The following is a 23,999-nucleotide window of genomic DNA, read 5'->3' on the forward strand; positions in this document are numbered from 1 at the left end:
AACTGATAAATATGATGCATCTTAAAATGCATTGTTAAATATGCTTATATCCTTTATGCAAGTTTTGAAAAGAAAGAGTGGGTAAAAAGTAGGACACATCTGGTTTTACTCACAAAGCTTTTTGTGCTGACATATGCACAGTCACATGGAGGGGATTAAAATGTTTTGGATAAATACCACGTTACTGTATGTGTGCAATAAAGTTTCTTATACAAGATTTCATAGGACCCATCTAGAAGGGGCTTTCTCCAAAAATAAACAGTCCTTGGGCTCTAGGCTCTTGGTTTCCTGGCTGTAGGTCTGACGTCATGTTGAAGGAAAGCAGAGGGGACGTGCAACTCCAGCCAACTTTCGGCAGGATCAAGCCTGAGACAGAAGCCGCCCCCTCAGCTCCCCCTATCCTGTCTCACAGTCAACAGGAAAGACAGGGCCAGAGCTCGGAGAGAGCAGGCAGGGAAGAGACAAGAGAAGAACAGCGCAGACAACAGACTAGATGTCCAACAATCTTCCCACACAGGACAAAATGGACAAGCAAAAGCTGAGGGCTGAGCTCACTTCTCGAGTGTCCAAAAGCTCTGCGCAGCGCCTGAGCAGGGACCTCACCTGCTCCATCTGCCTGGACCTGTTCAAGCACCCGGTTTCCTTGCCCTGCGACCACACTTTCTGCAAGGCCTGTATTTCCAGTTACTGGAACGGCCCTCGCGGGAAAGGCCAATCCGGGTCTGGTTCCTGTCCTCAATGCCGGAAAGTCTTCCCTGGCCAGAGCTACCGACCCAACCGCATTGTAGCCAACATCGTGGAGAGCTACTGCCAGGGGATCGAGGAAAGTGGGGGTCGGCTGACTGGGATGTCGGCCGACACGGTTCCTAAAACCCCACTTTGCAGCCGACACAGAGAAGAGCTGAAACTCTATTGTGAGGAAGACCAGGAGCTGGTGTGTCTGGTGTGCGGGATCTCTCAGGACCACCGGGCTCATACGCTGGTGTGCGTGCAAGATGCGCAGAAGAGATATCGGGTAAGGAACAAAGACAATTTGTTTCTTATTTTGTAACCTCCATCTTCAGCTCAGCAGAAAATAAGTCATTGTTTTTTGTGTTGAATAGACTTCTCTAACCACTTCTGCAACTGCACTTCAAAAAGAGCTCAACACTGCTCTAGAGTGTGAGAGAGAAACTGAAGAGGAGGTGAAGAAACTGAAGGTAAGAATCACACAATCTCATGCACACTCTTCAATATTCTCTGGGAAGCATTGGCAATGATTCCTAAACCTAACCTGATCAGTGTTATTTTAGTATCATTGACATTGTACATTTTGTTTTCTGTTTTTACAGTTCTAATTAATTTTTATTTCAGTTTTACATGTGATGAAAATGAGAATTTCTGAAATTTTTATATTGTATTTTATTTTAGTTAATATTAATTTAATTTCAAGTAACAATTTTTATTTTCTAATTATTATGATCTTAGTTTTAGTTGACCACATAACCCTGCACCTGATCTAAATTCCAGTTAATAGTAAGTAAATAGTACATTTAAATAAACATGAATTCAAAGTTACTTTCTTAAAAGGATACAGTTCACACAAAATGACAAGTCTGCCATCCTTTACTCAACTTCACATCATTCCAAACACAAAAGAAGATATTTTTTGAAGATACAGTATTTCATAAATTTTTGTCCATATTTGCCATCAAAACAACATTGTACCCCGTTGACTTTCATTGTATGGACCAAAAACACTGAGGGATTTTTATAAAAAAAAAAAATTTTTTTTTTTTCTGCTGAAGCAAGACATGAAAAAGCAAAAGGTTCTTTATTGAAATTGATGGTTCCATGCATGAAGAACCTTTAATATCCATTGAACCTTGCCATTGCAAAATAAAGGTTCTTGAGACAGGTTACAATTCTTCACACTAAGAAAAAAAAGTTTCTTTAAAAAACTCTTCAAATAAAGTTTTTTTGAGGAACCAAAAATGTTCTTTCAATGGCATCACTGCGAAAACCTCCTTTTGAAACCTTTATTTTAAAGAGCGCTGTCTGGGAACAAAGGTGAACCAAATCGTTGACGGTAAATGACTTCCATGGAACTTTATGTGGTCTACAACTGTTTTGTTATCTACATTCTTCAAAATTTCTTTATCTAGATCACAGTAGATCTGTATCTGTTCAGCAGCAGAAAGAAACTCATACAGGTTTGAAACAACTTGATGGTGAGAAAATGATCACAGAATTTTCATTTTTAAGTGAACCATTCCTTTAAGTTTTGCTAGGTCTTAAAGGGATAGTTCACCCAAAAATGAAAATTCTGTCATTATTTACTCACCATCAAGTTGTTCCAAACCTGTATGAGTTTATTTCTTCTGCTGAACTATGGAAGTCAATGGGGTCCATCAACTGTCTGGTTACCAACATTCTTCAAAATATCTTCTTTTGTGTTCAGCAGATGACAAAATGATGACAGAATTTTCAATTTTAAGTGAACTATTCCTTTAAGGGGAAAATGGAAGAAACCCATTCTGGCTGCACTACAATGCCCACTTTTCATGATCCAGTCAATTTCAAAACATACCATTTTCAAGCGTAAGTTGACTTCCACTTTGAGGGAAAACATTATCTCAAACGTGACTGCTTTCGAACGCAGGAGCACACTGCAGATCTGAAGCAGAGAATCGAGGCACAGTTCAGCGAGCTCCACCAGTTCCTGTACCAGGAAGAGAAACTCCTGCAGGTGAAGCTGAAGACGGAGGAGCGTCGGGAGCTGATAAGGCTGGACGAGCACAAGGCCCTTCTCAGTGTGGAGATATCCCGTCTGCGCAGAGCTATGAATGATATTGAGGACAAACTCAGCGAACAGGATCCTTACACGCTACTCAGGGTGAGTGACTGCACAGTCAGCCACACGTTCACACTCACAGATATTTGCAGCACCAATGTCATACGGTTGGCAATGAGTGTGCAGACAGTGAAGACTGTGTGTGATCCGCTGCCTGATACAGTTGGATCCTGCAGTGGAGTAGAATTCCCTGTTGTCAGTGATTTGCTGTGTAAACGACCCTTTAAAGATAAGCAAATTTAATTGCATAATACAAAATATATTTATTAAGATCCATTTTTTAATAGTTTTAGATATTTATTACATATTTATATGTATGCGCTATATAAATGCAGTCCATTTCCATATAATAGCCTACTAAATGAGTAAACAATTTAAAAAATATTAAACACACAGACACACACATACATATATAGGGTTGTATATATATATATATATATATATATATATATATATAATTATTATTATTATTTTTATCTTATCCTACTTTATCATTTCAATAGTTAACTGTTACAAAAAGCTTGTGGGACATCACTTGGGTTGGGTCAACACAGGAAACAATCTAATGATCTCACCCTTGCAATAGGAAGATAATGCCATTAGTGCTGCACAAGGGGATTTTCCAGAGTCGCAGATGAAGCTTAAGTTTCAAACACTGATCTCATGTGGAAAACTTCTGCCCCAGCCTCTCGAACTGAGCCAATTTCATCAATCTCCCTTTTCCTGTCTTTTTTGCAGAGTATAAAGGGCCTGCTTCAAAGGTGAGCGACCTCTATGGATCTGTTACATTTAATGTGTTCACTAATATTTTCATGAGGAAGTGCTTGAATTGTTTTTGCGTCTGGGCTTTTGTTGTTTCAAGCAGGCAGCCACCGAAGTTCGAGAGGCAGGCACTGACACCACCCAGCCTGTGTGAGGGCCGCTTCGCCGGGCCCCTGCAGTACAGAGTGTGGAAGTCACTGAAGGGAAGCATCTATCCAGGTTTGGGAATGATCCTAAATAAATAAAAAATTACACATAGTATTATTATTATACATTTTATTTATGGATGCCTACATGACACTCAAGACACCTTAGAAACCCAATAAAACTATCAACATTAAACAACAAATGATCATTATTACAGCCTGGTTAGAACTGGATACAAGCATAAAAGCAATCACATAAAAGTCACTAGAGTGAGTGCAGAAGATGATCTTAAAGCTGCAGTCCGTAGCTTTTTTGGGTTAAAAATTATCCAAAATAATTTGAGCAAGTACACAACCAGGCAGTGTTCAAAACTATCTGCTTGCCGTAGCTCGATTCAAAATGGTAAGCTTGTAATAATATTTTTAATTCCAGTGGTACTGGTGGATTTCCACAGGAAATTCGAGCATTTCTTTGCGTCATTACGTCACATCTGTGCACATAAAGAAGAGTCTCGGCTAGTATATTGCGTCACATCTGTACACATAAAGAAGAGTCTCGGCTAGTAGGCTATATTGCGTGTGAGGATGTTGGTGGTGGAGATTTATAGCCTTTTCTCACAGCACTTGATATAATTAAACTTATCAATTCGATGGCGGATCCAGAAAGGTTCAAACGACAATCCCCAGTGACAAATGGAGATTCACCTGTTGTAAAACGCGAAAGACTTCGGAGAAAAAAAGAGACTGCAACCGGGCCATGCGAAAACAAGGACAAATATCGGAAGGGCATTAATGTAGTCACGCAATGCTGATGTTGTTAACATTAACAATTTGAGAATAATTTGCATGGTTTGACGTGATATGATAAGCGATCGTTAGATTTAATCAGGGCGATTTACTGCAATGCTTTTTTCCCCTTAGTTGGTCAGAACTAAAGTGGATGTTACTTAGGCTACTTATTCAGACAACATTTTCCAGTGAAAATTCTTATGTTGGTCATACTTCCAAAAAGTAGAATCTGTGATAGCGAATGACAGCATCCAGTATCTGACAGCCGCACATTCTCCTCAAAACATTGGATTCATCCGCGCTGTGCCATGCCGAGGCACAACGCACGTAAAGTTGAGCTGCAAACGCTGCAATTGCAGATTTCGAACAGAGATGGCGACAAAGAGGAAAAACTGCAGACTGCAGCTTTAAAGTACGAGTAGTTGTGTAGATATGAGGAAGGTCAGATAAGTATGGCCCTGTCCCAAATGGCGCACTTCATGTGGACTTTTCGCGTGCTCGCTGAGTCTACGAGTCCGTAGGCCGTCCCATTCAGCATTTTACCGCTCTGAAGTATGCTCAGCAGCGCCCCCTTTGTACCCTTGAAGCGGTCTTCCGTGAAGCCCGCATAGAAGCAGGCTCCACGCACTTTAACTACCCAGGAATCCTTGCGAAAGGCCAATCAGACAACAGATGGGAGGAGATTTCACTCACGGATAATTGTTGACATGGCTGAGAAGAAAATATTACGGTTTTTATGACCTAAATGTACATTTTACCAGTTGTTACCTACAGTTTACACAAACATTATGGTCATCGACCAGTGGTTGATGTCTCAAACATAATAATAGCGTGTTGAATAATACGATCACATTATGATTCATTAAATAAATATACTGAGTCATATGTAAACATAGTATGAATATTGAAACCTGTAAAGTGAAAAAAATTATGTTTAAATTATGTTTTAAAATTGTAATCTTAGTTCAAATGGAACATTATGTATTATTATGTACAACTGTATACATCATTTAAATAAGCATGATATATCTATTGTCTAATGCCCAGGTGGCATGCACAATATCAAAATATAGAACTGTAAAATTAGGCTGTGTAGTTGACATGGAGATAAGACGTCGGAGCACAAAAATGTGATTTCTCCTGTCCAACAACAACCAGGCCGTTATTTCCGGTGTGCTGATCGAGTCTGTCCCAAAAATACCTCTCAATGTGCCCTCGTGGACTCGCGCCAAGGGCCCTATAGGTCTGCACTACATTACGTCACCAAAGTGTGGACTCTGAGGAAGTCCACAAGTCCGGAGTGTGCCATTTGGGACAGGGCCTATGATGAACAGGGGCGGACTGGCCATCTGGAGCACAGGGACTTTTCCCAGTGGGCCACTGGCCAATGTGGGCCGGTCCACCCGGTACACCATATATAAATTTTTTTTTTAAATGACAGAAATCATAATATTAAATTTCTACGCAAATGGATGAGTGAGTCCGGCGTATTTCAAGATACGCAATGGAGTTGGCCAAACTAATTAACAGGGAGGGAGGACAATATCACTCACATGCACGCAAAACATACTCCTTGAGTGTGTTTTGTGTGCATGTGAGTGTATTGTCCTCCCTCCCTGTTAATTAGTTTGGTCAACTCCACGCCTCATTTACAGAGAGAGAGAGAGATTTATCCGTTACAGCGAATTTCTCAGAGCAGATATTTACAAATAATTGTCCATGGATGAAAAAAGGTGGAGCTGAAAAGTTATGCTTAAAAAAAAAAGCATCAGTTTTATGTCTCATGATAGCCTAATAGTATGCCATGAGGATTTTTGTAAATGCAAAATAGTTTCAATCTGGATTCAGGAGTTACAGCTGAGTGGTACAGCCTACTCTGCTGAGTAGTGTATCTTACACTGCACCAAGATGATACCCCCTGACTAGCTGATTTGCTGTCTCGATAGTTTTATATTAATAATGTTGTATGTCTTAATGTTTTTCTGTTTGTTTCCCTTTGTTTTACAAATATGACCTAATATATAGTGTTATTTAAAATAAATGGTTAAATAGCATTTATTTTGTATTGTGTTATATTCTTATGCTATAAGTGGTGTTAAATATTATTCTGCACATTAATGAGCCAATGATGTGGGATGTGGTGGGCTGCTGTGGGCCAGAAAGTCCAGGGCCACTTTTTGGTCCCAGTCCGCCCCTGATGATGAGGCAAGATTATTGAGTGCCTTGTAAATAAGAAGGAGGATTTTAAAATCAATATGATATTTAACAGGGAGCCAATGCAAGTGCAATGGGAGTAATGTGTTCAGTTTGAGGAGTTCTGCAAATAATTCTAGCAGCTGTATTCTGTAGCTAGAGTTTGTGGAAAAGCTTTGAAGGCAGGCCAAAAAAAAAAAAAGCATTACAGTAATCAATACATGAAGTGACTAAAGCATGAATAAGAATTGCAGTGCTCTTTATTGAGAGAACTGGACAAAGTCGATTAATTTTACGTATGTGGAAATGTGCAGAGAGAATGACACTGACAATGACATAAGTGACATATGTGCTTCGAATGATTAAGTACTGTCATAGACGACACCCAAATTTTTAACCTGATTAGAAACAGACACTAGAAATCATATTATCAATATTCACAGAGGAACATTTAGATTTGGTCAGATTGATTTTTGAACCAACAAGAATAATTCAATGTTTAGTTTAAGAAAATTTGTAAACCAGGCAGGTTAGGTTGGGTGTCATCGGCATAGGAGTGGAATTTAATACCAAATTTCCTAAAAACATTACCAAGGGGTAAAAGATCAATAATAAATAAAAAAGGACCCAAAACTGAGCCCTGCGGAACACCAATATTGATGTACTAAGGCTTTGATCTAAACTGCTTAAACTTTACAAATCGAGTATGACCTGATAAGATCGAAATCAAGTCAAGGGGGCACCAATGATTCCAATAGACTACAATCTAGAATCAGTAAATGCAGTTAAGACTTATTTGATTACATTTAACCGATTACTACATCATGAACTAATAATTCTCTATTACATTGTTCTAGTTCCCTCAGCCATCACATTTAACTCCAAAACAGCCAACCCCTGGCTCAGTCTTACATCTTCGCTCACCTGTGTGCGCTACCAGACCTTCAATATCACGGTGCAGGACAACCCACAGCGCTTCAATGCCGCCCTGTCTCTCATGGGCAGTCAAGGGTTCACTAAAGGCCGCCACTACTGGGAGGTGGAGGTGTACAGCAGCACCGTGTGGACCGTAGGAGTCGCTCGCGAATCCGTCACGAGAAAAGGCGTCATCAATACCATGCCGGCCAACGGCTTCTGGACGCTCTCACTGTCGTATGGAGTTCAGTACATGGCTGGGACGTCTCCACCAACATTACTGGCCTTGGAAGAGCCACTGGCGAGAATCGGCGTGTATCTGGACTATAAAAGAGGGCTGGTGTCCTTCTACAATGCTGAGAACATGACACACCTCTACACCTTCAAGGACACCTTCACTGAGACCCTCTACCCTTATTTTAACCTGGGGTTCCTGGATAAAGTGCATGAAAATGAACCTCTTAAGGTGTTCCTACCTAAAATCTGAATTTTAGGTTTTAATATTCATATTTTACATATGAATTATTGACATATTTATATTTCATAATATTAATATTTCTTTTCTATATATAAACACTAGGCTGGACCTGGATATTAAGTTTTTTTAAATAAGAGAATATTGTTTAAAGGGAAGCGAATTACAATTTCCACTATATATATATATATATATATATATATATATATATATATATATATATATATTCTCTCTCTATATATATATATATATATATATATATTCTCTTTATATTCTCAATATTCTCTTATTATATGTATATATATAAATAAAATATATATATTATATACATAATATATATATATATATATATATATATACTTTTTTTTAATGACAACATATTTTGCAAAAGCATTTATGTCAACATCACAGTGGGTTAGTGGAGGCACATGCAAAATGAAACCAAATCTTTAGAAAATGGTTATAAACCGTGGCTCATGACCCTTTCTCAGTTTAATGCTGCAGTAAGCTATTTTATTTTGGACTACCACGCATAAGATACCCTGACAGATATCACTGCCTTTGTACACATGTTCATGTACTCTAGATTTTATAAACAAAGGGGTGAGTGAATATTTGGCTGGTCAGGATGGTCCAGTCAGCCCCTGCTGGTAGATGCAGTAACTACACCCATCTGAGAACAAAAAGCATTTTTCTCCATCGACATTATCTGTATATTTTGACTAAAAAGTATTTTTGCAAGCAACATATCATCAAAATGTTTTGAGTATATTACAGTATATATTTAACCAGTGACAGATTCTTTTCCGAAGGACATTAAAAGCATGAAAATGGACTATTAAGCTATTTCCCCTATCTTCAGCCTAACAGCTCAATGCTGTACACAGCAAAACAGTCAGTACAAGTTCGTGTAGCCAGTGCGAATACCACTTATATCAGCTTAAAACTAGGCTTCTATGCAAGCCTAGTAGCCCAATACATACAAGCATGTACAATCTCTGGAAGAAATTCATTAAAAACCAAGAACAAAGTGTGTTGCTTCCTTTTTACTGTCTGGTAAACATGTAACAAATTATTTCCCACCTCGTTACTTTATACGATCAATGAAGTTACCTTTACTAACCACAGGGAGGTGCAATTGTATTCTTGTTACTTTAAGCCAGGGGTGTCCAAACTTTATCTGTCCTGCAGAGTTTAGCTCCAACTTGACCTGCCTTTAAGTTTCTAGTATGCCTATTAAGACCTTGATTAGCTGGTTTTGTTGTGTTTTTTTGCAGGACAATGGCCCTCCAGGAGCAGGTGGACACCCCAGCATCATGCTGACACAGAAAAGGAAGTCTAGTTTTCTGAGAGCAGCAATTATAAACATAATTAGGCCTACGCTTATTATTATTATTAGTCACAATGACTAAAACAACAATTGGCATGAGTCATGAAGTCCTTTAAACTTAAAATGAAAATTGATCTGGCTTTATTTTGCCATATGGGGTCCTACTTGGACAACTCAAGAATTAGCTAGGCTATATTTAAGGTTATAAATCTGGTAATACAAAATAAAAAAACTATAATTACAGGGTGAAAAACGTGTCGCATACGGCGTTAAATAATCAGCCTATACACGTCAGTTTGAAAAGAATGTTTTTAAGGTAGTTCCGGATCTGAATGATGAAATAATCATAGCATTCCAGCTGTGCTAAAATGTATGATATAAGGTTAGCCTAGTTTTATAAGTATCACTGTGTAGCCCACATAGAAAAACAGAAATTGTTGTTGTGCTAGTCGCCACTACAAGGGACTATCTTCCAGCGGAAGCAAAGCATTTAATGATGTTTACTTAAAAAAAAAAAAAAAAAAAAAGATTCACAATTCAAAATTGTCATTAATATTTTTATTATGTATTAAATGTCACATAAATGCAACAAATACACTTGAGGTCATGCTATATTGAGCATGAAATGGCCTTTTTCTAGTCTTTTTTATTCTTTGCAGTGTATGGGCTTTTTCACTTTTCCAGCTAAAAAGTGTCCAGTCTGACAACTACGTTGTTGTTGTTTTTAGCCAAGTTGGCTCACTGCAGACAGGCTATAATAGTTAAAAACTTACCTAGTAGCCTAGTTTCAAAAGGTCATGATTCCTGGTAAAGGCTGTTAACTCATATACTACTCACTTGATGATCCTAGCTCATTTTATACACAAAGGCAAAAGAGCAATAAAAACCTTTAGTTATCTCAAATTGTTTATTAGTCACATTAGCATTGTCTTACAGTTCATTGCATCAGATGGACAATATCAAATGCCAAACAATTTAAGTCTAAGGGAAGGCTCTCAAGCCGAAACGTGTTGGTATTCTTTGATTGTGTTGCTGAATTATCTGGATCCTTCTTCATTGTTGCTTTACTTTATTCCTTGCTACTAGATCTATTTCTACTATATATAATTTAAGTTTAGAAGTCTAAATAATCATGTACAACTCTCATGTAAGGAATAGTGCTACAATTGTTTGTTTTTGTTTGTTTTTTGTTTTTGTTTTTTACAAAAAATATAATCCTTGTAAGTATGATTGAATGATATTTTATACATTTCCAAACTCAATTACCCAGATGTGTGGCAATAAAAAAGAAATTGTAATTTTTTTTATAATAAAAGAAACATCTAAAAGTCTTTAAGATGGTAGACTTCAAGGAATGGACGAGATCTCTGGGAGGCTAAAGTGCATCAGGGACATTTTGAATCCAATTCATCCTTCCTCCTGTACTTGCAGTCAACAAAGCTCTTCATACTAATAATATCTGCCAGTCTGATGTTCCATTTCCTATTGATTTTTCAATGGATCCTTTGAAGTACGACAAAATTTGTTGCCATTTCCCTACATCAAGCTGGTTATCTCTGCTTTTTATAGCTGAAAGGCTACATATGAGGTTGGCACCATTAGGACTTCCTCTTCTCAGTCTGGTGGGGAGGGAGCAAGAGGCCTCGGGTGTCTTCAATAATACAGGTGCACAGGAGCTCTTCTGTCATGAAGAACTCACTTACTAGAGTGCAGGGTGTCCTGGAACTTGGTGCTTCTGTAGCGAACATGGAAACCTTTCTTGTTGATGGTGTCGTCCGAGTGAAATTTGATGACAATGGCATCACCAGCTGAATAGATCTCCTCTGGTGGCTATAAAGGATAAAATTGAGACATAAATGTATAGATGTGTGTGCTTCTGCTGGCTTAACAAAAATCTCAAGCTTACCCCAGACCCACAGTAGCGTCCCAGCCTGGGCACTTTGACATCAGCGCCATCAAACAGCTCCATGTAATCATAGCCACAGTCAGCTTCCTCCTCAATCTCAAAGGTGTGGAAGATGAGCTCCACCCCATAGCCCTTCTCCGCTGAGATCACCCACTGGCAGTCTGAAGCTCCGGGATAGTTGTTGTCACCAAACTGAGCGTGGGAATACAGATCCTTGGTCTTTATCTCCGCCTTCAGACTACCACCACACTCTGAGAACAAGAATGATTATCGGTAGCCAAAATCAAACGTTCATGGAGAACCTCGGGACCATTCAGAGAAAAAAATACCTGCTGAATGAGAGACCTTAAAACCCCTTTTCTGTACCGAGTTATCCGAGGAGAACCGCAGGAACATGGTGTTACCACTGGAAATGACTGGCGATGGCTTTTTGCTCCCACAAAAGCGTCCAAAACTGGTTGCTCTGCCATTTTGGCCGTCATATATCTCCAAGTGGTCGTATGTACACTCCTGATGAGCCTCCATGTCAATCTCTTCAAAAGCCTATGGGAGAGAATACAATTCGGATTAATTGCCACACAAACAGAGCTGGTGAAATGGTTTACTAGTGTATACTGTATCTTCAACCACTCATTTTGTCAGGCCGAATGATGCAAGTACAAGTTTAATGCGGTGGCCTGGGGTGGTGGATAGGGTCCATGTGCAGGCCTTCTTGCTGGGGTATTTATCAGGCCAGTTTGGACTGGTGATGATACCGGACACACTGGTAATGGCTTGATCACAGCCCACTAAAAACACAAAAACCAGGACATAGATGATTGTTGTGAATCCTCAACCAAGGAAAGGATGCATAGAAAATATTTTCTATAAGCTTAATGAAATTATATCTTCTTTGAATAGTTAGTAACATAATCTGTTACATTACACATGTTTGGTAATATAATCAAACTACTCTTTGATTACTTTTAAATTGCTTTTGACGTTTGTTTATCAGATAGATTTAAAATGGATAATCTTGTACTAAAGTGATATAACAATACAAAGAGACATTTTTTTTGTTGAAAATTTGACATCAACAAAATGAAGTGCATTAAACATTACATAATGACAGAGTTTCCCAAACATACATAAGTATTAGGCTGTTTTAGAAAGGACAAGTTAAAAGACAGAAAAGAAGAATTAGTGAGAATTAATAAATTATGAATAATTTACTGCCATTTTGTGAATATTAAGTAATCATGTAATCAATAATCTACTTACAGGTATAATTTTTGGGGGAATCTGATTACTTAATCCAGATTACCTATATATAATCAGTTACTACCCAACAGGAAAATAAATATATATCTGAATATACTGTGAATATACTGACATATTCGTATCAGTATTTTTTTTCCTTTTGATAAAAAAAACTTTTTATTAAGAGGTAATCGTAACTTTAGGTTTAAAGAGTTTACAAAAAGCAAAAGGAAAAAAAAAATTGTGTACTCAGGGCAGCCTTGGAGCAATAACGAACAGCCCTTCACAAAAAAACATTCATCTCTGCATCTGTACGAGTTCAAAAAGAATACAGAGCTTTGAAGTGCTTAATTTTGTCAATTTATGCCAAATCAATGCCTCCAGCCAAATGAATGCCTCTAATAAAAGAATGATTGGTAACGTGATGTAAAGACGAACCTTCTTTGCAGTCATGTTTATTGGTGTGCAACACAAAGCCACTGCGACACTGACAGCTGTAGCTCCCAAACGTGTTAACACACTCGTGCTGGCAACCTCCATTCTCCCTAGAACACTCATCCATGTCTGCCAGAGAAAAAGAGAAACTGTAGTTTATTCTGTAGTTTGTTGATTGACACAATACACCCAATTATATAAATATCAGTGAAAGACGAGTCTACAACATTCATGAAGGCTATTAAAGGAAACTTGACAGATCTGTATTTCACCACAGACATTCATTGTAAGTACATTACTGTAAATGTATGCATTTACAAACCGATGGACAGCTTGACATAAATTATGGGTTCAGTACAAAAGAAGAGTTAAGAGTCAGAAAAGAAAGTCACGACTGCCTGAAACTCATTTATATTGTTCGTTAGCTGACAAGACAAACGCAAATCATCAATTCTCATGCTCACCAGAAAAGAACTGAGCTTTGAAGCCTCTCTTGGACACGGTGTTGTCTGATTTGAACTCAACACGCATACTGTTGAGCTGGGACGTGATCGCCTCTGGTTTCTCTGTGCCACAGAACTTCCCATAAAGCTTGGCGTCAGTGGACAAACCACTGTGTACCTCAACATAATCATATTTACAAACCTGTAAACAGACAGACAACCAAAGAATAGATTTCACTTTTACTTTACTTTACTTTACTTTTTTGTGGTTGCTCAAAATGAGCAACATTTAAATAAACAAATAGTTAATAGATAATCAATCCTTCTTCCAAAACGTCTTTTTCTCTTACCCTGATTCATGGTAAACCTATTACATGTGATCTGTTTATATTTTAGACCTGTCAGTATGGTTTTCGCTGGAAATTACGTACATACGTCAACAGCGGTCTTTGACAAAAATGTCTTTGACAAAAATGTGGTTTTCTCAACTTTTTTGTTTAAAATGTTGCCTTTCTTTACGAAACTTACCGACATTCAAGTGTTGATAAAAAAAAGGATGCATGAAGCTAATAAAAGGTTTATAAAATTAAAGTACAGTTAAATGTATTTTTCAAGTATAAAAAATGATATCTACATTTGAACATAGTATACTGCAAGTGCAAAAATAATATATCAATGGTAAACTAAGTATAATGTTATGTTCACTTAAAGAAAACTAGTAGTTTACTGAGAGTACACTTCAGTGTGTACTTTCATAAACTAAAAACTGTACTACTTGTATTAAAATAGTAAACTACTAGTATACTTAGTTCACTTGTAGTACAGATGCATTACAAATGAGAAACCTAGTTGTGTACTTAGTTTACAACTGTTACACTTAAAGTACACTTAAACGTATACTTTTATATACTAAAAGTGGGCCAATTTAGTCCCAAGCAGTATTGAAATAGTACTACACATTGATATTAGTATACTTACTACATAAATTATACTTAAAAATATACTTGAACATTACTTAAGTATACTTCATAAAATTAACTTGAAGTATACTTCTTTTTCGTAAGGATTTACTGCAGAGATGGCGAGCATCCACAACTTCAACTTTGCAGCCGACACTGCCTCAGAAATCACTAGTTTCACTAGAAATTTCCTTCATTTGTGAGACGATGCTTCCCAGCCATTGATGGAATTTTCCATCAATGGCTGGTGTTGATAGACTCGATCTACTTCATGTGTTTTTTTGATCATCGTTCTGAATCCCATCTGGATGAAGTCTTTGACAAAAACGTGATTTTCTCAGCTTTTTGCTCAAAATGTTGCTTTTTTAATGAAACTTACCCATATTCAAGTGTTGATAAAAAAAGAATGCAGGAAGCTAGGATAAATTGCATGTTCAGATATTCAAACAATCAAATATTCTGGGGGCCATGAAACTTTTGTAAAAATGACCAAAAATGCTGGCGGTGGCTGGCAACTTAAAAAACAAACAAAAAACAAACATGCTGGCAGGGAAAGAGTAGATAAATAATTAACGTCTCCTTGCTATTTTTTTCGGACACATCCATAAACAATACTTTTGCTGGTGCTTCGTGGCAAACTTTATGCATCCGCTTGAGCGCAGAATAGGCTAGATATTCGGCCCTAGTATATATTTATTTATATTTAAATTAATATAAACATGCAATTAGTTGACTAATGGCTTAAATAAACGACTACTAGTCAACTAAAAACTTCTTTAGTCGGGGTAGCCCTAGTCTTGTCATATCCGTAAATAGAGAAAAGTTGCTCCGGCTCCTTTGAAGTCCACTTACATCATTGCCCTCAGTCTCAAAAGTGTCAAAAAGCAGTGTGATGCGGTACTGCACAGGTGCAATGAGCTGCCACACGCAGTTCTTGTTGGGCGGGTATTCCTGCGGCCATCCTGGACTAGTGAAGGAGCCGTTGAGTTTGGAGATAAATCCTCCACAGGCTGCTGCTGGGATCAGATAGAGGAGTCATTATTATGTTGGCTTGATTGACTTGATTGATTGAAGCCAATATGCAAAGAGAAACACATGAACCAGAATGTTAAACACAAATGTTCTGACTAGCCAAACAAGCATGCCTTTGAAGGCTTTCAGAAGAAATTTTCTCAATTATTAATCTTTTCCATTGCCAGTAAAATCAAAGCTGGTCAAAGATCTAAAGCAACCTGAATGCAAGCATCAATCAACAAATTGTATGAATACACATTATGGCTTTTAGATGCAAATAGTCCATGTAAACCTAATTCTCATTAGAAATTTTCGCACGTCAAAGGAACACTCCACCGTTTTTTGAAATAGGGCTTATTCATCTTCTTTCCTACATTTAGATAGGTGGGCAAATGCATTTTTGTCTCAGTGCATGCATTGTTTTAGTTTGACAGGGTCGGTGCTAGCTTAGCTTAGCATAATGAATGGAATCCTTTGTTGCCAGCTAGCATGTCCGGAGTAAAAGTAATATAAAAAATAAAAAAAAAACACCTAATTACTTCTTGTGGCCTGCGTATTCACAATGAGTACAAATAGCGATGCAGATTAACACTAGGCGATTTCCTAGGCAGATACTGACTTATATATTAAGGACTATATTAGGGGGAAGCACAGGCGAAGCACTGCTACTTGGGCATGATATCTCTGCGCCCAAGTAGCAGTGCTTCGTCTGTGCCTCTCCCTAATATAGTCCCAAGTCAATATCTGCATAGGAAATCGCCTAGTGTTAATCTGCATCGCTATTTGTACTCATTTTTGAATACACAGGCCACAAGAAGTAATTAGGTGTTTTTTTTTTTTTTATATTACTTTTACTCAGGACATGCAACTGGCAAGAAAGGATTCCATTCATTATGCTAAGCTAAGCTAGCGCCGACCCTGTCAAACTAAAACAATGCATGCACTGAGACAAAAATACATTTGCCCACCTATCTAAATGTAGGGAAAGAAGGTGAATAATCCCTATTTCAAAAAACGGTGGAGTGTTCCTTTAAAAAAATAAACACGGTTGTGTCAATCACATTTACACAGTGCCTCCAAATCTTTTGTCCGTCATAAAAAAAAAATTATAGCAAGCATTTTGAGAGGTGTTTTGACAATTCAGAGCCACCGAATGATGAATCTGAAAAAGTCTGATCACTTGGAAAAATAACAGCACATCTCAAGCCCCATTATGTCTCCTATTCATGCCTCAGATCACCCCACTTCAGTTAGACATGTTCTAATTTTCCAGTAAAATGACTGCAGTTAAAATCAGACAAACTGATATAATGAAAAGTAGGTTCCCACTCCAGGTAAAACCCTCAAAGCATGATTGGAGAGCAGTGAATGAAATGGTCCCTTTTTACCGGATATATAATTACCACACTGGTTTTCCTGATCAGTTATGGCTATTTGTTGAAAAGGAACCACTTCAGGCCTGATTTCACAGTCTGTTTAGTTTACAAAGGCCTGAGAATAACCGGTAGAACCAGCACATTCTCACTCTCAACTTACTTTTTAGACATTTTTGAGCACGTAACCCAACCCCCTACCCTAACCATTTGTATATTATATAATATAAAACACAGGATATAACAGGCAGATACATCTACATCACAATTTATTCAAACAGTACAATTATTCCAAGTGTAACAAGGACAAACGATTTATTTGTGTGAGGAACAGACCCAAAAGCGTTCTTAAAGGTCCCATTCTATGCCCCTTTTCACAAGATGTAAAATAAGTCTCTGATGTCCCCAGAGTGTGTATGTGAAGTTTGAGCTCAAAATACCCAACAGATCATTTTTTACAGCATGTTTAAATTGACATTTTTTGGGGCTCAGAAAAACGAGCCGTTTCAGTGTGTCCCCTTTAAATGCAAATGAGGTGCTGCTGGACGACACAGGGGGCGGAGCTTCATGAGCTCGTGCTCAGTCTGTCAGGAAAAATTCATCTCACGGAATGATGATAATATCAGAAACTCTCAGTAACGGCGTTCATTTCGAGTCGGACAATAATGCCTACAGAGTCAGATTGCTGTATAGAGATGAAACAGGTATGGTTTAGTAGTTTAATTACGGTTATTATAACGTATTTGTCATCTGCTTGTAGGCTATGTATCCATTATTTATTGCTGTCTGAATGATGATCAAACATGTACTGATGAGTTTAATAAAGTTTATTGTACATCACACAAAAGATGAAGCGTCAGTTTTACTTCAGAAAATCACCGTAAGAGCTGAGTAAACACAGTAGGCTAAGTTATAAGAAGTGCGCAAGTAGCCAGTAGAGTTGAGGGAGCATTCCTGTGGGCGGAGGTTAGTCAAGAAACGGTTCTGGTGATGTCACGAATGCAGGATGTAGAGGGGTGTAGTCCAATCGAGCCGTTTTTTGTAGTCAACTTCTGTTAAATAAAATATCTCGCTTGGCATTGAACTTTGAGCTTTATAATTTTACAGATATTATTTATGCTCTAACAGCAACATTACACACTAACTAAAGTTTGAAACATGGAATCGCATGCAACGGGACCTTTAAGCATCTTCATCCATAAAGCGCCGATCCGTCCTGAACACGTTCTAAAATTTCTGCCAGATGAAACATTACATAAGCATGTGTCTCTTGACTAATTGCATCATGCTAAAGTTTGAGTGTAACTTTTCTAAATGGGATATGACTCTGTGTGCGTTCACGGAGTGGGATCATTTTCAGCGATTAAGATCTTGGGCCCTATTTTAACGATCTAAGCGCATGGTCTAAAGCCTGGAACACACCAAGCGGGCAGTTTCCGTGCGTTGGCCGACTAAATCTTCTCGGTGTGTTCCCCTCCGTCGGCTGAAATTGGTCCTCGTCGGCTTTGTAATGGCCGATTCGACATGTTGAATCGGCGTCGGGCCGTCGGTGAAAGAGGGAACTCTGATTGGCTGTTCAGCTTAGTGAGGGAGGCAGTGCACGAGAATAATAGCAAAACAGCGAGCTGTCAAAACGGTACAGATAGAAGGCTGTTGTAATGTTACGTCATCTTACCTGAGTGTTCCTTGGCGAATACTATTTCAATATTAACACGAGCGAAGTGGAATAAAGAAAGTGTTTAGCAGGATTGATATTCAAAACGGTAAGCGCGCACTGCTTTGTTTATGTTTGTGTATTTGCAGCCAGCAGCGTCCGTTTCCCTTTGCACTTAGGGCGTGTCCGAATCCACTTTTGCTAGTTTAACGACGGGGAAAAATGGTCGGCACATCCGCGCATGGTCTAAAAGGGTTGTCACTATTCTCTTATTGAGTAATGGGTGCATTTTGGGCGTAACAAGGGTCATCTCCCATTCGTTTAAAAGCCAGTTGCGCTCGCGCCATCTCTAGCGAGAAAACAGATCTGCTCGTGCATGAGGTTAAAGCATGCGAGCAGACCATCTACGGGACAAGCCCACCATATCTTTATGTACACAATATTAATATTTGCTATTTAAACAACATGGCGAATAATAACTGCGTCGGGCTGAAATAGCAAAAAACTCTTGCTATTAGATTATCCTATTCAAATCAATGTGATAAACAGTAACTGGAATCAGTAACTGACTACAATTTGTAAGTAATCTATCCAGCACTGTTTCTCACATAGAAGAAATGTAACTAGAGATGCACCGATGTGAAATTTCTGAGCCAATACCAATAGCCGATTATTCAGAATGATATTGCCCGATGCTGATGCCGATACCGATAGTTTGTTTTTTCTTATGGATAAAAAATCTCTCCCAAATAATGCTGCAAACAGAGAACGCTCTCATTTGGTACACAATAATATTAGAGGTTAAAATTAACAACAGAGCTATTATATTCAACTGCTATTTATTTCCAGATATAATATTTACACTCAAATAAAAGCTGAAAGGTTTGTATACAACTCAGTTACACATATAAGGTAGTTTTCATAAGCACTTTTATCGGCCGATACCGGTTGTTGGCCGATACATCGGTGCATCTCTAAATGTATCTTCTGTTGACTAAGACTTCTACTTAAATGTGAGGTTAGTAGATTTAACTAGGTGGTTTTCAGCACATTGCTGTGCGTTTTTCATGAGCAGGTAATTGGTATCACCTGCGCAGCTTCGGCGGTCCGGGGCGAGCTCGTAACCAGGGTCGCAGGCGCAGTGGTAGCTGCCCAGGGTGTTGACACAGCGCTGCTCACAGTGACCTTTGTCAGGCCTGGAGCATTCGTCAATCTCTGCATTACAAGCAAAGTTCAAGGTCAGAAGGTCACAAAAGTAGGTAAAGAGGTCAATATGCAATTTAGGATTGTCACCTTTAAAGAAATTAGCCGCAAACCCAGCTTTGTTCACAGAACCATCAGATACAAACTTCATCCACAGCTGGTTAGAGCTGCTTTTAAAATCATCCGGCTTTTCGTAGCCGCAGAAACGGCCCAGTAGAGGACTGCTCTCTGAATCACCGTCTCGCACTTCCAGGAAGTCATAAGCACAGTTGTCATGTTTCTCAATCTGAGTGTGAAAGAGCAGCTCATGAGGAAAAGATCATAACAGAAATGTTACCTATGACATCTCTCTGTCAGAAAAGTCAATGAGGAACAACACAAGAATGCTTCAGACTGTCATACTGCTAATAAGCACTTGTGATGCCATGACAACAAGCTCAAGCCGCAGTAAATCACAGACATTTCATGCATTTATGTTGTATTTTCTACTCATCAATGACTTTAACATTTCCCAGTCTAGTTCTCTCTGTACGTTCCTCCATAATTACACTTGTGAAAAAGTGTGCTTAATTGTACTGAATGTGCTTGTATTGTGTACTTCAAATCTTAAAATATATAAAGTATATTTTTTATAAAACTGAAGGCTACTTGCAAATATAATAATGAAAAAAGTACATTTTAATATATACTATATTTCATAACACTCTACAAAACAATACACTTTGTAAAAATGTCACATTAAAAGTACATAAAGTACATTTTGAATCATTTTAATGTGTCGACTAACATACTAAAGCATATGTTAAATACTTTTAACAATAGTGTGTTATTTGATATTACATGTAAAATTAATATATTTTAAACATATTAAATTGCAACTTCATTACAAATATATTTAAATACATGGCAGAAGTTTTAGTAGAAATTACGTTAAAGTATATTTTAGTTTACACAAGTTGTCAGTACATTCAGAAGTACACTGTAACCATATTTCAAAGACAATAGAAGTAATGATATTACATACTGTATAAAGATGTACTTTAGTCCTACTTAAGTGGGTCAAAAAACACTAAAAACAAAGTTCAGCTAATTGCATTTAATAGAAATTTTACCTAATATTACACAATGCATATTCTTTTAAGGTATATAATAGGTATTCTTTTTAAAGTATGCTAAAGTGTATTTTATAGACACTGCTTCTATATTCATAATTTAGAATTAGACTTTTGGTATATTTTTGAACAGATTAACGAGAGAAAAATAAAGAATAATCAAAATGTTCGCAAAAACAAGCATTATTAAAAACAGTGTAGCAATATATAATATAATATAATATTTTTTGTATATAAAGTGAAATACGATAGAGACATGGCTGATATTTATATTAGTAATAATCATAGGGACACATGGTGCACAAATTACAGCATTTCCTGAGAAGGACCCACCTTGATATTTGATATTTTTGTGGTTTCAGACACTGTTACAGTGCTGTCTGAGGCTAGTTGTAGAATACTGCATGACAATAACAAACAAAAAAAGCAAGACTCAAGTACCCTACCTCAAACGACTGGAAGATGAGGCCCACATGAAACCCCTGGGATACGATGATCTTCCATGTGCAAACTTTATTAGGCCGATAGTCATCAGGGTAATTGGGTGACTCGATCTGTCCACTGTCTCTTCTCACTTCACCTCCGCAAATAGCTGAAACCATAGATAGGACATCACACATTAACATCTGTTCAGATGGGCAGATGAGCCTCTCAGCTAATGGTCTTAAAATGGTTTTCCTCTTATTTGAAGGAAAGGTCTTTTTCAGAAAGGATTGGGGATTTTTTTTTTCTTCCTCTGTAGTTCATATTGACTGTGGAGTTACTCAAGGCTCCATTTTGGGGCCTATTTTGTTTTCTTTATTTTTGTTGCCCTTAGGTCTTGTCTCGGTATGTCGTATCATCTTTATGCCGATGACATTCAGATTTACTTGCCCATTAAATCTGGATGATCAACTCCTCATTCATCTTTGTTATTATGTCTTGAGGAGGTGAAGTGATGGTTAGAACAAAATCGTCTCCAGCTAAATGCGACTAAATCTGAAGTTATCATTTTTGGGCCAAATCAAGGTGACAGAAAGACGTTTTGGGTCAATGGTCAATAATTGTGCGACCCAAGATAAGGAATTTGGGTGTAATTTTTGACTCATCCATTCACTCATCAGATAAAGGGTGTGGTAAAAAAAAAAAAAATCAATTAAGGACTATTGCAATAACTTTTTTGTTTGCTGCTGATCTTGAGACAGTGATTCATGCATTTGTTTCCTCCCGCTTGCATTATTGCAATGCAGTTTATTTGGGAGCAAGTCAATCTCTTATTTCAAAGTTGCAATTGGTCCAGAATGCGGCTGCAAGGCTCCTCACGAACACTAGGAAAAGAGAGCATATTACCCCAGTTTTGGTAATATATTAAAGAAGAATATATTACTAATTTAATTCATGTAGACCTCAACGATATCTTAATTGTTTACTTCTCGCAATTCCTAAAACTCTCTTTTAAAGCTTGGGCTTTTTCTGTTGTCCAAGACTGTGGAATACCCTTCCACCTGACATTAGATCTGCACCCTCAATTTCAAGAATTGAAAGCCATAGAAAACAAATGTCTTTACAATCGAGATTTAAAAATATCAATTTTAGCAGCTGTATTATGTTTTATGTGTATGTTATGTCTTTTCCTAACATAGGACATTTTTGTTACTATTGACTTTTGTCTTGTGTTCCGTTTTATTATTATTTGCTATTATCTGTAGACTGCTATTAACTGTACAGCCTTTTGGTCTACTTTGTAGTGGAAAGGGCTCTATAAATAAACTAAACTTGAGACTTGAGACTAATGGTCAGCGGACTTATACCTTCATAAACAGCAGAGAAGCCTTTCCCCACCCAATTACTGCTGCTGCGGAATTCAATCCACAGTCGACTCTCGGTGGAGACGATGGCCTCGGGTAGCTGGTCTCCACAAAAACGGCCTGAAGCAAAAGATCCAATTGATTAAAAGGTGATGCCAAAATGTCATGGACAGAGTTGATTGAATATTTAATTATTTAGTGTTTCTTTCCAATAATCCTAAAGCCATTAAAACACATTTAATAATGATCTTAATAAATATGAGAACCTTTCAAAGGTGCTTTTCTCCAGTATCCATCACGAATCTCCACATGGTCGTACCAGCACAAGTGACTTCTGTACAGATCCATTGAGGTAAAATTAAGAACGATCTAACAAAGAGAAAGAAATACAGACAAAAGAGAGAAGTTGGGAGTCAGAAGAAGGTTATTTATACTACCGTTGATAAGTTTGAGCTCTGTAAGATTCTTGCAATGTCTTTAAATGTTTTTACCAAGGCTGTATTTACTTGATTAAAAAAATACAGTAAAAACATTCATATTGTGAAATATTTTTGCAATTTAAAAGAATTGTTTCCTATTTTAATACATTTTAAAATGTAATTTATTACTCCAGTCTTCGGTGTCACATGATCCTTCAGAAATCGTTCTAATATGCCGATTTGCTGCTAAATAAACATATCTGATTGTTATCAATGTTGAAAACATTTGTGCTGCTTAATATTTTTGAGGAAATTGTGATACTTTAAAAAAATATTATAACATTATTAATGTTTTAACTGTCACTCTTGATCAACTTGCAGAATTAAAAACAATCTTACTGACCCCAAACCTTTGAACGGTGGTGTATATTATAAGTTTAGATATAAATGCTTTCCCAAAGCTGTTTAAAAACAAGTTTATAAATACTTTTTATTTTCTTTATTTATTTGACTGTGTTTTGCGTGTAATGCAAAGTAGAAATAAAATAATGTTTTACTGACTGAAAAATGTCTATTCTATGTGAAGTTCTTCTACCTTTTCCCCAGGTGTGACTGATATCCTCCATATACAGTGAATATATGCAGCGTATCCGTTAGGGAACCCAGGGGAGGAGAAGTTTCCAGTGCTGTCCTGAAGGCTCTCACCACATCCTGTGCACAAACAAGAGTCAAAACCACAATGATAGAAACTCACAGATGATTGACCTTGAAACTGGATCCTCTTATTGGAAATCAGTAGGAGTTTTGCAGATGGTAAGGTCAGTTTTATGGATCATGCTTTTATTTTGAAGTAGGAAATCACCATAATTCCAGCTAAGATTAAAAAAGATGACTGCAAATGTTCAGTTATCGGGGATAATTATACAGCTGGTTCATTCTCCCACTGTAAATGGATAATTAAACTGATGTCATAGTCGCAAATGAATCTGTCAAGAACAAGCCTAACTTTAGA

General features: G+C 37.6%; 2 protein-coding genes across 4 annotated transcripts in view; one reads left to right on the forward strand and one right to left on the reverse strand.

Moving 5' to 3' along the window:
• Positions 1-406: 406 nt before the first annotated feature.
• Positions 407-8,225, forward strand: trim69 (tripartite motif containing 69). 2 transcript variants are annotated; one of them, XM_081355069.1, is made up of 6 exons: positions 407-1,015; positions 1,104-1,199; positions 2,642-2,875; positions 3,572-3,594; positions 3,696-3,814; positions 7,581-8,225. In XM_081355069.1, exons 1-6 carry the CDS (start codon positions 494-496, stop codon positions 8,123-8,125), a joined length of 1,539 nt encoding a protein of 512 aa, XP_081211195.1. In that variant the 5' UTR covers positions 407-493; the 3' UTR covers positions 8,126-8,225. The 2 variants fall into 2 exon arrangements, with proteins under 2 accessions (XP_081211195.1, XP_081211196.1); XM_081355070.1 differs by having other exon boundaries at positions 3,699-3,814.
• A 2,109-nt stretch (positions 8,226-10,334) lies between these two features.
• The window catches only part of bmp1b (bone morphogenetic protein 1b), a 31,252-nt gene continuing 17,587 nt past the window's right edge, over positions 10,335-23,999 (reverse strand). Inside the window, exons 8-20 of one of the 2 annotated variants that reach the window (XM_081355060.1) lie at positions 23,583-23,698; positions 22,835-22,937; positions 22,572-22,688; positions 21,228-21,373; positions 19,760-19,955; positions 19,556-19,681; positions 15,278-15,438; positions 13,488-13,668; positions 13,027-13,152; positions 12,010-12,137; positions 11,679-11,892; positions 11,350-11,600; positions 10,335-11,273 (exon numbers count right to left, since the gene is read on the reverse strand). In XM_081355060.1, coding sequence (XP_081211186.1) covers positions 11,139-11,273; positions 11,350-11,600; positions 11,679-11,892; positions 12,010-12,137; positions 13,027-13,152; positions 13,488-13,668; positions 15,278-15,438; positions 19,556-19,681; positions 19,760-19,955; positions 21,228-21,373; positions 22,572-22,688; positions 22,835-22,937; positions 23,583-23,698 — 2,000 coding nt within the window. In that variant the 3' untranslated portion in view covers positions 10,335-11,138. Of the gene's footprint in view, positions 11,274-11,349; positions 11,601-11,678; positions 11,893-12,009; positions 12,138-13,026; positions 13,153-13,487; positions 13,669-15,277; positions 15,442-19,555; positions 19,682-19,759; positions 19,956-21,227; positions 21,374-22,571; positions 22,689-22,834; positions 22,938-23,582; positions 23,699-23,999 lie in introns of both variants that reach the window. The other variant, XM_081355059.1, reaches the window with a different exon arrangement.

This window comes from Scardinius erythrophthalmus (genome assembly GCF_964197995.2).
Source record: "Scardinius erythrophthalmus genome assembly, chromosome: 23".
NCBI lineage: Eukaryota > Metazoa > Chordata > Actinopteri > Cypriniformes > Leuciscidae > Scardinius > Scardinius erythrophthalmus.